The 18,115-nt window shown below is 45.0% G+C and overlaps 1 protein-coding gene across 1 annotated transcript in view; it reads right to left on the bottom strand.

Annotated features, from left to right (window-relative positions):
* Positions 1-2,638: 2,638 nt before the first annotated feature.
* Positions 2,639-18,115, bottom strand: part of CDRT1 (CMT1A duplicated region transcript 1) — a 30,843-nt gene continuing 15,366 nt past the window's right edge. The window contains exons 9-14 of the mRNA XM_040245925.1: positions 16,434-16,582; positions 15,417-15,559; positions 8,040-8,198; positions 5,996-6,261; positions 4,746-4,898; positions 2,639-3,513 (exon numbers count right to left, since the gene is read on the bottom strand). Of these exons, the coding sequence (XP_040101859.1) occupies positions 2,696-3,513; positions 4,746-4,898; positions 5,996-6,261; positions 8,040-8,198; positions 15,417-15,559; positions 16,434-16,582 (1,688 nt within the window). The 3' untranslated portion in view covers positions 2,639-2,695. The remainder of the gene's footprint in view (positions 3,514-4,745; positions 4,899-5,995; positions 6,262-8,039; positions 8,199-15,416; positions 15,560-16,433; positions 16,583-18,115) is intronic.

Below are 18,115 nucleotides of genomic sequence, written 5' to 3'. Positions count from 1 at the left end.
GGGCTCTGGGGGGCGGAGCGAGTGGGGTGGGGCGAGTGTGGGGACTGGGCGACTCGGGATGGGGCGGGGCTAACGAGTGGGCGAGACGAGAAGCCCGGACTCGGGGTGGGGCGGGGCTAGCAAGTGGGCTGGGATTCGCGGACTGGTCCAAGCAGGAGCTGAAATTAACCGGGCAGCACATCGCGGAAAGCTTCATGGTTTATCACGTGGAGATGTTGCTTGTACCTACAGGGTGTCCTTCCCATCACTGTGGATGGCCTCAGGGCAGGTTTGGGGGCGGGGTGTTCCATAGTTTTCGTTTTAGTGTTCTATGATGATCTGTAATCCTGTACAGCATTGCTTTTGTACTTTAAATGGTGGAAACAATTGAAAAAATAAATGTGAACTTACCAATTATCTAACTGACCCCTGTGTTCCTTCCTTTCTTCGGGAAGGTGATGAAAGGGTGTCCCTACAGGATGGGTACCTACTCAATAGGAGATGTTATTCTTATTATGGTTTTAAGTTTAGCGGCTAAGGATGTGGTCTTGCCCCTTGAAGGAGCTGAGTTCAGGGACTTGGCATCTTCTCTGAAACTGAGATAGTAGCAGTCTGCTAGGCCTATGTGAAACTGCTCTTAGAAGACTCATGGAATAATATGTAGAAGCACGTTTCCTTAATTGAGGGGATTCTTTCCATACAAATCACGATTTTGTATGGCTATTGGCCAATGCTACTTTACACCTGATATCTTAATAATGGAGAAAAAAATTCTCCAAGGAGAGAAAGGCTGCCAAACATTAGTATTCATGCACTTGGAGGTGAAAGTGGAGGCTGGGAGCAGGTGTCTCGTGCATCTAGTCTGTCATGCCAGGATTTTGGTGTGTGGGTTGTGGGGTTGGTGTTTTGTTGTTTTGTTCTGCTACTGTTTGAATGGTTTCCATCCCACGGCCATGCTGGGCTAGTGGAGGGTACCCACTTCAGATGGGGCTTGAGCTCTCTGATGGGCCACAGGCCTTGTGCTGGGCTGCATGCTTCTAAATTACCTGCCTGGCCCCTCAACAGCTTTAAGTAGCAACATTAACACACGCTATCAGTGTAGAAAGGGTCAGTTCAGTTCAGTTCAGTCGCTCAGTTGTGCTGGATTCTTTGCAACCCCATGGACTGCAGCTCGCCAGGCCTCCCTGTCCATCACAAACTCCCAGAGTCTACTCAAACTCATGTCCATTGAGTCGGTGATGACATTACTTTGTCAACAAAGGTCTGTCTAGTCAAGGCTATGGTTTTTCCAGTAGTCATGTATGGATGTGAGAGTTGGACTATAAAGAAAGCTGAGCGCTGAAGAATTGATGCTTTTGAACTGTGGCGTTGGAGAAAACTCTTGAGAGTCCCTTGGACTGCAAGGAGATCCAACCAGTCCATCCTAAAGGAGATCAGTCCTGGGTGTTCATTGGAAGGACTGATGTTGAAGCTGAAACACCAATAATTTGGCCACCTGATGCGAAGAGCTGACTCATTTGAAAAGACCCCGATGCTGGGAAAGATTGAAGGCAGGAGAAGGGGATGACAGAGGATGAGATGGTTGGATCGCATCACCAACTCAATGGACATGGGTTTGGGTGGACTCCGGGAATTGGTGATGGACAGGGAGGCCTGGCGTGCTATGATTCATGGGATCTCAAAAAGTCGGACATGACCGAGCAACTGAACTGAACTGAACTCTGCATATAAGTTAAATAACCAGGGTCACAATATACAGCCTTGACATTCTCCTTTCCAGATTTGGAACCAGTTTGTTGTTCCATGTCCAGTTCTAACTGTTGCTTCCTGACCTGTATACAGATTTCTCAGGAGGCAGGTCAGGTGGTGTGTTATCTCTTTAAGAATTTTCCAGTTTGTTGAGATCTACACAAAGGCTTTGGTGTAGTCAATAAAGCAGAAGTAGATGTTTTTCTGGAACTCTCTTGCTATTTTGATAATCCAACAGATGTTGGCAATTGGATCTCTGATTCCTCTGCCTTTTCTAAATCCAACTTGAACATCTGGAAGTTCACGGTTCACGTACTGTTGAAGCCTGGCTTGGAGAATTTTGAGCACTACTTTGCTAGCGTGTGAGATGAGTACAGTTATGCAGTAGTTTGAACATTCTTTGGCATTGCCTTTCTTTGGGATTGGAATGAAAACTGACCTATTCCAGTCCTGTGGCCACTGCTGAGTTTTCCAAATTTGCTGGCATATTAATTCTTCTCCCTAGGAGTTAGCCCTGAGAAGGAAAGACAATTTGAGGGCTCCTTTTTGATACTTAATTAAACTTACTGTGCTTCATCAGGCTTCCGTACAAAAACACCAGGGGACTCCAGTGCATGATTCTGATATAATCCCTTTGGTCCATTTGCTAGAAGAAATGGCACAGGAAATTGGTAGCGATAAGTGGTATTAAATTTCCAAAAACCACTTCTCCATCCCCCATCAATGAAACAGGGTTTCCATGCATCTCATTAAATGGTTTTCAGTGGGAAAACAGATACCAGTCTCTCTTAGTCTCTGTTTTCTTACTTTGATAAGTATCAGTTCTTTGACTTATAGGAAGATAATGAAGAGTCCCCATGGTAAATGCCAGGGAACAGTTGAAAACAAACAAAACAAAAGAGGCCAAATATCAACATCTACTTGGTTTCCTGTTTATTATAAGACACTGTAATTTCCCAAGGCTGGTTCAAATAAACACATTTTGTCCAAGTTCTGGGGCGGCAATTTTCCCCAGCTTCATGAAGTTGTCGATGGGCAGACCTTTGATCTTCCTGATCCATGCAGCTCTGCTGGCCTTTTCTGGATCGACCACTCCAACTGGTTTTATGGCCTGAAACTCTTTCATCCTGGCCTCCCTATACTCTTTCTGCTCCTTCACAGTCAGCAGCATGAACTCTGTGTTCACTCGTAAGGGGTCAAGGGCAGAGCAGAAGCGGGGCCGTTCTTTCTTGGCAGCCTGGGCTGCCGTGCTCGCGAGCGGAGCCAGCATGCGGTTTGGCTTGATGACCTGCGTGCTGGTTAAGGGGCTGAAGTTGCGCACTCTGTCAGTTGAACTGGTCGCCTGGTCTTCGCCCTTTGAGCCACCACGGAACCTGGGGCAGATAAGCACAGGCTGGGGGATGGTGGACTGCACTCGGGGGCCATGTACAGACTTCTTCAGGTTGGGCTGAAGCTTCTGGATTTTGAGGGGAATATTGGTCTGCTTCACTTCTATGGGAGGAGTGCTGAATCTCAGTCGGTCAACTGCTTGTTGGACCGCTTGGCCCTTCAAACTCAGGACCTTCCTTGGGTATGGAATGGAAGGTCCCCCGACATCGATGATCTGGGCCTGGGGTCTCCGGGGATAGGCAAACTCCCCAGAATTATGGGCTTTCTGCAGGGCGTTCACGGTCAGGAGGAACTGGTCAGGTGACATGGGAATGCACCAGGACTTCTTTGAGTGACTGATCAAGTCTCCCGAAATTCCCAGATACCTTTGTTTTGGTAATTTCTCCATATCATCTGCTTTTTCCAAAAACAGAAAACAAAAGCAAATCAGTGTTCCATGAAAACCATTAAATACTCATGCATGAAAATTAAATCCATTCTAACTATTATGCAGACTAAGGTTGCTGTTGCCCAATGGACACACCACCATCATGTGAACAAAAATCCTCTATGAGATGAGCAATCAGAACATATTTAACATGAGCTTTTAACAGATATGCTAGTATTGTGTCCAAGGGTGCATTAACATCTAGATACGCATATTTTGGAAGGAACATCTCTCTGTTCCACACATTCTTGAAATTCCCCTGTGGGAATAAACTTCACACCCCATTTATGGGCCTTATAAATTTTTAGTGAAGTGTTAGTTGCTCAGTCATGTCCAATTCTTTGCGACCCTGTGAACAGTAGCCCACCAGGCCCCTCTGTCCATGCGATTTTCCAGGCAAGAATACTGGAATGGGTTGCCATGCCCTCCTCCAGGGGATCTGCCCGCCCCAGGGAACAAACTCTCATCTCTTACATCTCCTGCACTGGCAGGCAGGTTCTTTACCAATAGTACCGCCTGGGAAGCCCATAAATTTTTAGTAACATACATAGATTTTTAAATAAAACTTGTATAGCAAAGCTTGATCTCCACTTTATTATAATCAAATTTGATTCCAAAAGATCTTTGGATGTTTCTTAGAATCAAAACTGCCTTCCAAAAATATGTCTCCACTGCAAAATGGAAACTATCACATGGCCAAAAAGCAATTCCTGAACAGGAGATCCCGAAATGTTTTGAATGATAACAGGTCCAAAAGCCACTGATAAGGACAAGAGATTCATTCTAGCACACTGGTGGCTCAGTGGTAAAGAATCTGCCTGCCAGTGCAGGAGACGCAGGTTCGCTCCCTGGGTGGGGAAGAGCCCCTGAAGAATGAAATGGCAACGCACTCCAATGTTCTTGCCGGGAAATCACATGGACAGAGGAGCCTGGTGGGCTACTGTCCATGGGGTGGCAAAGAATCTGACACGACCGAGTGACTAAACACTTTCACACGTTTCTGTGTGGCCTCAAGTTAGTAGGGGACGATTAGGGGAAATCAGTCGCTAAACCAACACCACAGTCATTCTTAGGAGGAGCTGGGCATTTATCTGTTCTGAATCAAAGATAAACAAAGCTATTGGCCTGGTGAAAAACTGGACTGAACAGAGAGAGAAAGAGGGGCTGAATCCTGTCACACTGATTCAGAATAAAGGATCACCCGTCTTCTGATCTCCGGCGACAACAGGTTTTGCTTCCAAATTCTCCTGCTCGGCACCCATGCCATTTGGTTCCTGAGAACCCAGTCTCTTCCTGCCATCTTTCCAGGGTGACTTTGGCTTTCCTGGACTTGGAGGTGTTTCCATTAACACGCCTAAATTAAGATTGAAGAGGAAACTGTAGTAATTCTGTGATTCAATCAAGGATGACTACTGGGGGCACAGCTGATAATTCAACTGATCTTCACCCAAATTATCACTTTATTGTTTGATGTTTCTTATTCCTTGAAGCTAGGCAGTCACCTAGAACCAAAGGTCCATCTAGGTCACCAGCTGAACCCCACCTCCAACCTGATTTCCTACTGATTATGAAGCTTTAAGTGTTATCTGAAATTTCTAGTGCTCTGTCCTAGCTGATCATTTGTGGTATAATATGCTTGGAGGTGATCTATTGATCTAGTATTTTCCAGGTACGCATGTTATCAACCAGAGGTCTAGAGAGAAGAGAGCAATATATCTCATCTCTGTCCTAAGGAAATAATCACGTACGATATGTTTGGAAAGTGAATCATGAACTATATGTTTGGAAAGTGGCTTCCCAGATGGCTCAGTGGTAAAGAATCCACCTGCCAAGCAAGAGACACTAGAGATACAGGGTTGATCCCTAGATTGGGAAGATCCCCTGGAGAAGGGCATGCCAGTCCACTACAGTATTCTTGCCTGGGGAATCCCATGGACAGAGGAGCCCGGCAGTCTACAGTCCATGGGGTCAGACACGACAGAGCAACTGACACAATGGCAACATACGTTTGGGTCAAGGGCATGGAGAAGGGTGTTGGTAGCTTGTTTCTTGTTTTAATGGCAAGTATGAAGGGCTCAATGGACATGAGTTTGAGTAAACTCCAGAAGTTGGTGATGGACAGGGAGGCCTGGCGTGCTGCGATTCATGGGGTCGCAAAGAGTCGGACACGACTAAGCGACTGAACTGGACTGGACTGATGAAGGGCTAGTGTCACCTCCTGTAGAAAGAGTCTAATACATTTGGAAATTAGGCCTTGAAAATAAGCAGCTTCCCTTGAGCTGCCTATTAGATTGTCATGTCAAAGAGAATGGTTCCCACCTGCCCTAAAGAACTGGGATGTATATCATTAAGAAACCACTGGCCAAAATATCCCACAAAGAAGCTGGTCCTGGCAGCCCCTTCCCTGCTCCAATGGATACCACAGAGGCTGCCTGGGTTCAGCTGTCTCACCTGTAGGTAATCTGGATGCCCTCAGGAAGATGCGGGACCTGTGAGGTTTGCTTAACAGGGACTCCTGGGCTGTCTGCTTGCTTGATACAGAATCCCTTGGACTGTAGACCTGGGTGCTAGATTTGGAGAGGACTTCTGCAAAGCTGTTTTCTTCCCTGTCCTCCTCTCTGTCCTTCTTCTTTTGTTTGGCCCGCTCCACTGAGTACTGCCACTTGATATTCTCAAACTGAAACAGGAGGATGTTGCTCTCCGTGTTGATCACCATCCTGGAACCAAAGCAACATGATTGCCTACAAAAGGGGACTTCCCTGGTAGTCCAGTGGTTAAGACTACACCTCCCAGTGAGGGAGAGCGGGTTCAATCTCTGGTTGGGGAACTAAGATCCCACACACCCCTAAAAGGAATGTAGAGGCTGCCATTGCCCCGGCTTCCAAATATGCATTAGGACGGTAGTCCCATTGGATCCTGAGCCAAGAGATCAATGCTGGGGCAATGACCACACAAACAGGGTAGTGTAGGTTGTTGTAGGGTCTAGAGCAGAGAAAGGTAGCAGGCCGTGCAGCAGAACTCATTAGCTCTGTAGCTGGTTTCTTTAAAAATGAGTTGTGAGCAAAGCACACGTGTCCTGATTACTTCGCTTCTCGAGTTAAAACATTTTTAAGTGAATTTCTGTTCCTGGAGTAAGTGCTAAGGACCTAGGTACCTGAGGCAGAAAGCTTAGCTACTCTGCACACAGATGTCTGGAAGTTCACTCCTTTTTTAAGTACAGCATCCAAATGCCACATGTCTATTGTCATAATAGGATGAGAAAGCTCTCTAATGGGGGAAGTCTTCAAGCCCTCGCTGACCTTCTACCCCAATCTTCACTCCATCACTCCAGGATCTCTGTGCACACTCTATGTCCAGACAGGACATTTTGTATTTGGAAAGCAGAAGGGTTTCCATCTTCCCTAATCCCCCCTGAACCCAGGACCCCAAATATTACCTCCCACCCACTGTTCCTGGGGTTCCCAGCATTCACAGGGGCACTGCTCCCCAACCCTAGTTCCTAGGTCGCCTATAACTGTAAACAAGAGATGGAAATGCTGTGTGCAGGCTCCTTTCTGCTCCAAAAGGCTGTAATTTTAAGGCTATCAACAGTCAGCATAAACTCTCCATAAAAGTGACTGGTTATAGTAGGATACGCTGGAATGGAATTAAGGAACCATCCCAGTTAGAAATCTTTCAGACTCATTTTTACTCAAGCTGACGTCTCTCTTTGGATGTCACGAATGAGAAAAAGTTCAGAGGTGACGTCTCTATGGCTTTCTGACTTCATGACTGAAAGAGTATTCATTTATTGAGCCTTATTACGCAGAAGGAAGGCAAAGTAGTTCAGAGTGACTAGGTGATGTCTCAAGTGAGCCTGTGCTAGAATTTAAAAGTCTAGTTGGGTATTTTTACATAATATCACATGAACCTAGTGTATAACAACACAGTGCTATATTCAGTTAGTGCCACCATGGTTCTGTTTCGTAAACTCCTCTGCTCCCTGGAGAAGGGAAGAGCCACCTACTCCAGTATTCTTGCCTGGAAAATCCCATGGACAGAGGAGCCTGGTGGGCTACAGTTCATGGGGTCACAAAGAAAAAGACTTGACTAAGTGACTGAGCACACACACCTCTGCTCAGTTCTGCCCCACTGGGCATGGGGCCACCTGCCAATGCCACCCCAACCCTCCTGCAAGTCTCTTTGCATCAGAAATGAGACACAGGGAGCTGAGGAACGCTCAGGCTGGACACGGGATCAGGGGGCAGGTGGAGGCTGCCTGTTGGCAGAACCAGGTCCCTGCAGCAGAGCTGTATCATGCCCATCATGTGATCAGATCCAACCCTGGGAACAAATGAGCCCCTGAGCCTATCATCCACCGCGACCCAAAATGCAGGTGAGCACAACCTGTGCTCTCCGGCTGCCAGCAAATCTGGGGCCAGTGTCCCAGAGGAGGGTAAAAGAAACCATCTAAACAGACTTGCTCAGGACCCTGACCTCCACACCGACCACCCACCTGTTGCCCTGAATAAAGAAGGACAGCACAGGATCACCTCTGCCATTGGCTTTCATCACCTTCAGACAGTTCCCGTTTAGGAAATTGTAAATGCGGATCTTGCCATCGGCACAAGCACTGATGACCCGGAGGAAGAGAAGGGCCACATGGAGAACCTCCCTGGAAGGGAACAGAGCAACGGGCAGTACCCACCTTCCGGCAAACCACTCGGATGTGTCTGCAGTCAGGGACTTTGGTGTGTGGTTGGAAGGGGGTGGGGGGCTCATGACTGTCCTTGAAGCAATGTTTGCCTCATTTTGTGATTCTGGATATAAACTATTAACCCTCAAGATGCAGCTGTACTCTCTCCCCTCACTCTGCAGTTACTGTTCCTACAACTTGCTCACAGTGCCACAAGGCAGAAAAACAAAAGGGCTTATGTCAAGATTTTGTGTGTGTGTGTGTCAGATATATAGATGACTGTGCTTCTCTCTTACAATTTGATTTCTAGCTATCAGACTTCTACAAATGTCATGCTCAGAATCATTTGACGTTTTGAATCTTTCTAAAAGTAGCATTATTATATAAATAAAGAAAAAAAACAGACGGGAAAATGGTTATCTTTATAAGAAGCAAAAACCTGGTATTTGAGCAGGTTCCCTTGGTCCTTAAATTAGTGGCTTTCATCCTTTCAGTGAAACATCCCATAGGAAAACTGTACCCAGCAGCTGAGATTTTTGAGCTCTCTTTTGTGATTACCAGGAGGAGAAGGGGGGGGATGGGAATCGGGAAAAGATTTAGATAAGTGCCTCTAACAAAATCCCCCTGACAATAGTTGGGTCCTAGCTGGGCTCCAGATAAGTGGAGTATTCAGATCTGAGAAGTGCCATTACCCCACTGCTATTAATGCTACTGAAAAATGGAACTTGATGTCACCAATTTGTTAGACCTTGTGTGCAAAGCAGGTCCATCGATCTCTGCCACCTCCACCCATCCAAGTCCATCCATGGCCACATTCATATGTTACTTTCTCCATAAAGCCGTCTCTCACTTCCACTGCTCCTCTCACCCGACTCATATACATAGACTTCCGGTATATTGCCAGGTCCTCTTGGGCACAGCACTTGTCTTATCCACCTTTGCACACCCAGCACCCAGCACATGGCCCAATCCCGCAGCAGGTCCTCAAGAAATATTTATTATAAAAGTGAACGTTGGCTCATATTCCAGTGTATGATCATTGCTGAGGTATGTTAAAACAATGACATCCAACATAGGGAGTTGGGATGGGCAAGTACACACTGCTCTATTTAAAATGGATAACCAGCAAGGACCTACTGTGTAGCACAGGGAGCTAGCTGTGTTTTTGTTGTTGTTTAGTTGCTAAGTCATGTCTGACTCTTATACTTCAATATAAAATAAAAATTTAAAAAACAAAAGAATGACATCCACCACATATCATCTGGACTTGGTCAGATTCCAAGGTGTCCAAGGTACCAGAGTCATACTGAGACTTTTGAAGGCTCCAACAACTAGCAAAACAAAAATAACAAATACTTTGAAACACAGAAGACATTCAAAGAACAGCAAAGAAGTCAATGTGGCTTGATGTATCACGTGATGAACACATGGATAGATGGACAGATAGATAGATACATAATAAATGTAAGGTATAAAATACACGTAAGAAAGTTCAACAAAGTTCTCATTTTTTTCCAAGATGAAACTGCAATAACTTTATTGGTGCCCTAAGTGCACCTCAGTCCACCTATGGCGAATCCAGCACTGGGAGAGATGCCTCATGATTGAAGGCTTTGCCTCCTTGTGTGTCTCTTTGGATCTTGCTATACAGTCAACAAAAACAAGACCAGGAGCTGACTGTGGCTCAGATCATGAACTCCTTATTGCCAAATTCAGACTTAAATTGAAGAAAGTAGGGAAAACCACTAGACCATTTAGGTATGACCTAAATCCAATCCCTTATGATTATACAGTGGAAGTGAGAAATAGATTTAAGGGACTAGATCTGATAGATAGAGTGCCTGATGAACTATGGACTGAGGTTCATGACATTGTACAGGAGACAGGGATCAAGACCATCCCCATGGAAAAGAAATGCAAAAAAGCAAAATGGCTGTCTGAGGAGGCCTTACAAATAGCTGTGAAAAGAAGAGAAGCAAAAAGCAAAGGAGAAAAGGAAAGATATAAGCATCTGAATGCAGAGTTCTAAAGAATAGCAAGAAGAGATAAGAAAGCCTTCTTCAGCGATCAATGCAAAGAAATAGAGGAAAACAACAGAATGGGAAAGACTAGAGATCTCTTCAAGAAAATTAGAGACACCAAGGGAATATTTCATGCAAAATGGGCTCGATAAAGGACAGAAATGGTATGGACCTAACAGAAGCAGAAGACATTAAGAAGAGGTGGCAAGAATACACAGAACTCTACAAAAAAGATCTTCATGATCAAGGTAATCACGATGGTGAGATCATTCACCTAGAGCCAGACATCCTGGAATGTGAAGTCAAGTGGGCCTTAGAAAGCATCACTACGAACTAAGCTAGTGGAGGTGATGGAATTCCAGTTGAGCTGTTTCAAATCCTGAAAGATGATGCTGTGAAAGTGCTGCACTCAATATGTCAGCAAATTTGGAAAACTCAGCAGTGGCCACAGGACTGGAATAGGTCAGTTTTCATTCCAATCCCAAAGAAAGGCAATGCCAAAGAATGCTCAAACTACCACACAGTTGCACTCATCTCACATGCTAGCAAAGTAATGCTCAAAATTCTCCAAGACAGGCTTCAGCAATACGTGAACTATAAATTCCCAGATGTTCAAGCTGGTTTTAGAAAAGGCAGAGGAACCAGAGATCAAATTGCCAACATCTGCTGGATCATCGAAAAAGCAAGAGAGTTCCAGAAAAACATCTATTCTGCTTTATTGACTATGCCAAAGCCTTTCACTGTGTGGATCACAATAAACTGGAAAATTCTGAAAGAGATGGGAATACCAGACCACCTGACTGCCTCTTGAGAAACCTATATGCAGGTCAGGAAGCAACAGTTAGAATTGGACATGGAACAACAGACTGGTTCCAAATAGGAAAAGGAGTACATCAAGGCTGTATATTGTCACCCTGCTTATTTAACTTATATGCAGAGTACATCATGAGAAACGCTGGGCTGGAAGAAGCACAAGCTGGAATCAAGATTGCCGGGAGAAATATCAATAACCTCAGACATGCAGATGACACCACCCTTATGGCAGAAAGTGAAGAGGAACTAAAAAGCCTCTTGATGAAAGTGAAAAGTGAAAAAGCTGGCTTAAAGTTCAACATTCAGAAAACGAAGATCATGGCATCTGGTCCCATCACTTCCTGGCAAATAGATGGGGAAACAGTAGAAACAGTGTCAGACTTTATTTTGGGGGGGCTCCAAAATCACTGCAGATGGTGATTGCAGCCATGAAATGAAAAGACGCTTACTCCTTGGAAGAAAAGTTATGACCAACCTAGATAGCATATTGAAAAGCAGAGACATTACTTTGCCAACAAAGGTCCATCTAGTCCAGGCTATGGTTTATCCAGTAGTCATGTATGGATGTGAGAGTTGGACTATAAAGAAAGCTGAGTGCCAAAGAACTGATGCTTTTGAACTGTGGTGCTGGACAAGACTCTTGAGAGTCCCTTGTACTCCAAGGAGATCCAACCAGTCCATTCTGAAGGAGATCAGCCCTGCGATTTCTTTGGAGGGAATGATGCTGAAGCTGAAACTCCAGTACTTTGGGGATTGAGGGCAGGAGGAGAAGGGGACAGACAGAGGATGAGATGGCTGGATGGCATCACTGACATTATGGACGTGAGTGTGAGTAAACTCCGGGAGTTGGTGATGGACAGGGAGGCCTGGCGTGCTGCGATTCATGGGGTCGCAAAGAGTCGGACACGACTGAGCGACTGAACTGAACTGAACTGAGCTGAGCCTACACTTCTTGTGGGTTCCTGTGACATTTGGTGGCTCAGCCCATATACCAGTATAGCCTGGTGATTTAAAGCACAGACTTTGGGATCAGAAAATCTGGGATCAAAACCTGATCGTACCTCTTACTGACTGTATAAACTTGAGAAAATAACCTCTCAGTCTTCAGTATTCTCTTCCATGAGAAGGGGAACTGCTTCAGAGGATTCCTGTCGGGATCAAATCAATCAAGGTATTTTTAAAACTAAGCCTATACTTCACACAACAGTGGTTTTCATGGTTCTGGCATAATCCAGTCTCCTTTCATATTTTATCTCTGCCCTAGAAATGTCACTTGTCTCTTTCTTTGTCCCTCCTTGATTAAAAAAAAAAAAACAAACACTGCAGAAGCTGATGTCAGTGAAAATGGTGGCATTCAAAGGAACTCCGAAATTCCATCCTTCCATAAAAGCAACAAAAAAACTGGCAAAAACTGGCAGAATCAACTATTTGGAACTGTGGAAAACAACCAAAGGCTTGCAGCAACCCAAGGGAAACCACTAATAAAGTAATTCAGAAATATATAGTAAAAACATGATGACAGAATTAAAATGATACACTGTTAATATCTAAATATCCATTCAACACCCAAAAAGAGCACAATAGAAGACTTGAGAAATGAAACAAACAAACAAAAAAAGACTATAGAAAAACAAAGAGCCAAATGGTAGAGTTAAGTTTGTTTTACACTTAATGTAAATAGATTAAATTCTTCCATTAAAAGGCGGACATTGGAAGAAACGATTAAAAACATGATCCGACTAAATGCTGCCTACAGGAAGCTCACTGTAGATTCAAAGACACAAGTATGTTGAAAGTGAAAGAATGGGTAAAAAAGATACTCCTTGCCAAAGGAGCACCAGAGTGTCTATACAAATACAACACAAAATAGACTTTTAGACAAAATTGTTAATAGAGACAAAAAAAGAACATTACATAATAATGATAAAAGAATGAATTTACCAAGGAGATATAACAATTACAAAATCTTTGCTTAGACTGCCCCCCAAAAATAAGAGATAAAATTCAAATTACTAAAGTCAGAAATGAAACAGAGGACATTACTACTGACTGATAGAAATATTGAGTAATTAGATAGTGGGAATGGCCACATAACATTATGGACATACTAAAAAACATTCTATTGTACATCATGAAACAGTGAATTTTGTGTTATGTGAATTATCTTAATTTTTAAGTTGTAAATATATATATTCAATTTACTTAATATATATTAAAATGTTATATATAATATACAAATATACATTTAATGTATTAAATATATAATGTATGTAAATATACAATGTATACATTAACTGGAATGAAGGTGTTCAGTGTACTTGATAGTCATATTTCTTGCAGTAAATTAATAATTTGGCTTCTTTGTACAAATCAATAGCATGAATTTGCTTTCTCAACACTTCATTACGTCCAGCTAAACTACCCATCAAGGAGATCAAACTGCCCAGCAAGATCAAACCAGTCAATCCGAAAAGAAATCAACCCTGAATATTCATTGGAAGGACTGATGCTGAAACTGAAGCTCCAGTCCTTTGGCCACCTGAGGCAAAGAACTGAGTCACTGGAAAAGACCCTAGAGCTGGGAAAGGTTGAGGGCAGGAGGAGAAGGGGACGACAGAGGATGAGATGATTGGATGGCATCACCAACTCAATGGACATGAGTTTGGGCAAACTCTGGGAAATGGTGAAGGACAGGGAATCCTGACTTGCTGCAGTCTATGGGATCACAAAGAGTGAGACACAACTTAACAACTGAACAACAATCAAGCACTTATATATACACAGTGCTGCTACAGATGAGTGGAAAAAAGAGCCCTACAAATGAGAACACTGCCCATGTCCTCCAAATGTACTACAACTGTCTATGGATTTGCTGTAAGTGTGCAAGGCATCAAGAGCCAATATGGATGGTGTGTTGGGCTGTCATTCAGTGGAAATGGGAATGGTTTAAGAAGGTCTCACAGCTGAGGTATTAGTAGAATGGGTTTGATGAAATGATGAACACACTGCTGAGTTTGCTGGAAACAGTTATCTTCCAACAACTAAATTAAATCCTACTGAATCATGCTTGGAAGGTTTTAAAAACGTAGCATTACCATTTTAATGTGACATCACAAAGTTTGAGTCCCTCCTTGAGGTCAAGTTTGGACAAGCCAGATGATAAATGCTGAGAGGTTTATCGATAATCACCCAAGGGTTAACTAAATCACTGAACACTGGCCCTTCCTGATACTACCCACCTGTCAACAATGCAGTTATACACCCCAGATAGAGAACATACACATATAGGCCCATATCCCCCTCTACTGCCCACAAAGCCAGTCTGCCTGCTCAAGAAGTTCCTGTGGATAACCAAAAAGGGCCTATTGTGTAGCACAAGGAACTCTGCTCAATGTTATATGGTAGCCTGGATGGGAAGGGAGTTAGTTTGGGGGAGAATGGGTACATTCTCAGCAAAGGCTGAGTCCCTTTGCTGCACACCTGAAACTATCACATTGTTAACCAACTATACTCCAATATAAAATCTTTTTTAAAATTTAAAAATTAATTTTAAAAAAGAGGTTCCTGTGAGGGTACAATGAAATCTAGGACCATATTTCATTAAATAACTGTCCCTGACAGATCCTCCTGGAAGACCCATTTACTCTCTCAATGAATTAGGATAGCACTTAGCTTCCTGGCGTCTCTTATAATGCACTCAGGGGAAGAAGCAATATTCATGCAGTACAAGAGTGGCATAGAGCAGTCTGTAAAACCCACGCTTAGGGCAGAACCATTAACTAACCACAGTGCCCTTTTCAAATAAACTTAGATAACCTCAGAGTACTTTTAATTGGATCCAAGCAGGCACCATCACTAAACTGGGATTGGAAATGCAAAATGAAATCTATTTGCTGTCCCGGAATAGAATTGAGCCCACAGGCTTTAAGGGAGCTCCTTCTTTAAGCCCTTAGTTATTTTTAAACCTTTGGCACCTGGGTCATTTTAAGCTTTTGCAACCACAATATTCCAAGAATTTAAGTTTACTGAAACTGGCATCATTGAGGGACAGTTCTGCCAATATTCCTAAGTTTGGTAGGTAACAGATAAAATTTATCACATGTGCCGCAAGTATAAATTTTCAGTAACTTCTCAAAATCTGCACACAGTATTGTTGTTTCTTAAGAGAAGCAAAGGAGGGCAGGAGAGGGGGTGACTATATTGGGCAACAGGTAGAAGAAGAGGAAAATGGAAATGGGTGAGGACCAGAGGCGAGAGGGTCAGCAGAGAGCAGCAGGGATTGATCTAAGGAGTGAAGTCTAGGTGCTTATGGGAAAATTGGGATCGGGAGCAGGGACCTGGCCAGGGTGTCCTGAGCACCTACTTTGGATGCTTGAAGGCCATGAGGCACCGCTCGTACTTTCCCACCATGCTCCAGGCCATGACCAGGCCATCAGTGCTTCCCGACAGGAGATGCCACTGGTCGAAGTATAGACACTTCACGGCCCCCTCGTGGCCGTTGAGCGTCTGCAAGAAAAGATGCCTCTGTTCTCAGCCCATCTTCAGCCCAAATCATGACTCCTCAAGGAGCAGAGCTGAAGGCTTCTTGAGATGGATCCCAAAGCCACGCTCCACCAATCTGGAGCTACCACACTGGGAGTCTGTCTGAGCCCACTGCATGTCTGCTCTAAGAAGGTTGGTGAGGTTCAGGCAACCTGCTCTCCAGAGCTCCCTCCCCAGTTAAGAAAGAAGGAGATCGGAAGAGGCCTTGTACCCAGCGGGTCTGTGACCAGGCAGGCCCCGCCTTCCTGGAGTACCTGAGAGGGACACAGTCTTCCTTCCTCCACTGCCAGAAGGGTTCCCTGCCAGGACCAGAGGCAGCTTGATATCCAGTAACTGCTGCTTAGACCACGGTAACATCACTGGTAAGAAAAGCCCACCAGCCAGGCAGCCACTTCTCCATTCTCTTCTCAGAAGAGAGGCAAGAGGAGATCACTGTGGTTTGTTCATTCCCAGACCCCGTGCCAGAATCAGGGTCAAATGTTCCAGAAGAAGAAAAGGTACTTTACCTGTGCTACTGTGAAAAGACCCCACCGAATCCATATATCTTGCAGAGTCAGAATGTAGCCTCTACCACCTCCACCCATGACAACAAGGCTCATGTCGGCCTTGACCTTCAACCTACTTGGAATGGCCCCTTCTTAAGGGGTCTTCCCCTTCCCTGTCTCAGAACCACCCTTTTTTGGTGACTGCCTCTCAACCACCCTAGGGTGGTCTGGGGAGCTACCTGTCTGTCGGTGTCTGTCAGTGTCCTCCAGCCTCTCACCCGCCCCACTCCACTCCCCAGTCCCCATCCCTGGACCTTCCCCCTAGTCCCCTCCCCCCAGTCCCCACCCCTCACCTTTACCAGCTGGGCCGTGACCATGTGCCACACTTTGACCATGCCTTTCTCACAGCTGCTCACGATGTAGGTGTCATTGATCTTGGTGTCCAGGATGGGGTCTTTGTGTTTGAAGGTCTTTAGGCACTTCCCTGTCTCTATATCCCACTCTGAAAGGGAAGGGGAGAGAGAAAAGACGGTGCATGGAGAGGGTGCCAAAGGGGCTCCATACCCCATCACAGAAGCTGAGACCAGCCGAGCCCATCATGTCAGATTCCAGAAGGCTTCACCTGGTCTAGCACCCCCACTGGCTCACCCACAGTCCATGTACGTGTAACCCAGGGCTCCCTTCTCATAGCCCTTGGGAGATCCAGCAATGCATAGACCTTGGCTCTGACTCTGGAACTTAGCCTCCTGGTCTAAGAGGTGGACAGCTCATCTCCAGCAAGCCTACTCCTCAAACCTGAAAGATGCTAGAGTAGATTTCAGGAAAATCATGGCAGGTGTTCAGGGCATGATTCCTCCCAGATGCTGTCTCCTGACCCTCACCTCCTACCCACCCCCAAAGAAGAGAAAGCTGTCTATCTCCATTTACATTTTAAAATATTTCTGAATCTGACTTTTGGATTTTACTTCTAAGAGATCATCACAGCTGAATGCGGATCTACTGCTGCTTCTACACAGATGGTGCTGGAGCCCCCACCTCTCATATCGTAAATGTTGGGTGGATATGAGAGTCCATGGGTGGTGGGAGAACTGAGCTTGAAGGAAGAGACTGAAAGTGGGCATCACAAATTCAGTGATGAGAACATTAAAGCCCCTCATAGAACCTACTTCTTCAGGCAATGCAATGAATACCACAGGACCAAATACTAACCACAGTGCACACCCACCCCACACTAGCCATGAGCCAGGCACCAATCAAAGTGCTTGCCGTGCATTAACTCATCTTCACAGGACAAAGCTGTTATTACTCCTTCCTGTACAGGTGGGGAAACTGAGACCCAGAGAGGTTCACCCTGCTCAAGATCACAGGGGTGGTGAGCAGACTGAACTGGGATTTAAACCCAGAGAGTCTGGGTCCAGAGACCATGTTTCTAACCATTAACCCAAACTATGTGAGTAAGCTTTTCTACACTGATTTTTTGCCCTCCCCTGGGCATCTGCGGGAACTCCGCACTCAACGCATTAGCTTCCCATTGCTGCTGTAACAGATTACTATCAGCTTAGAACCTGAAAATGACAAATGGATTATCTTACAGAATCACTGCACAACTTCACAAGGCTAAAATCAAGGTGTCAGCAGGACTGTGCTCCTTTAGGGAGTCTCAGGGGGGCGGGGGGAGGAATCCATGTCCTTGCCTTTTCCACCTTCTAGGGTCCCCCACACACACCTTGGCTCACAACCCCCTTTCTCCATCTTTAAGGCCAGCAACCATTCTCTGACCATTCATCCACAGTCACGTCTCCTTTTGGTCACACATAAGAAAATGTCTGTTTTTATGGATCCAGGCGATGACCCGTGGGTCCACACCAATAACCCTGGGTCATCTCCCCATTTTAAGGTCCCTGACTTCAGTACATCTTCAAAGTCCTTCTTGCCATGCAAGGAGACACAGTCATTGGTTTCCGGGATTAGGATGGGACCATCTTTGGCTGGCTGTTCTTCTGCCTGCCACACTCAACGTGTCCAAAATACAAGC

Source organism: Oryx dammah, unplaced genomic scaffold, assembly GCF_014754425.2.
Source record: "Oryx dammah isolate SB20612 unplaced genomic scaffold, SCBI_Odam_1.1 HiC_scaffold_8, whole genome shotgun sequence".
Classification (NCBI taxonomy): Eukaryota; Metazoa; Chordata; class Mammalia; order Artiodactyla; family Bovidae; genus Oryx; species Oryx dammah.
This window is presented reverse-complemented; position numbering and strand designations above follow the sequence as displayed.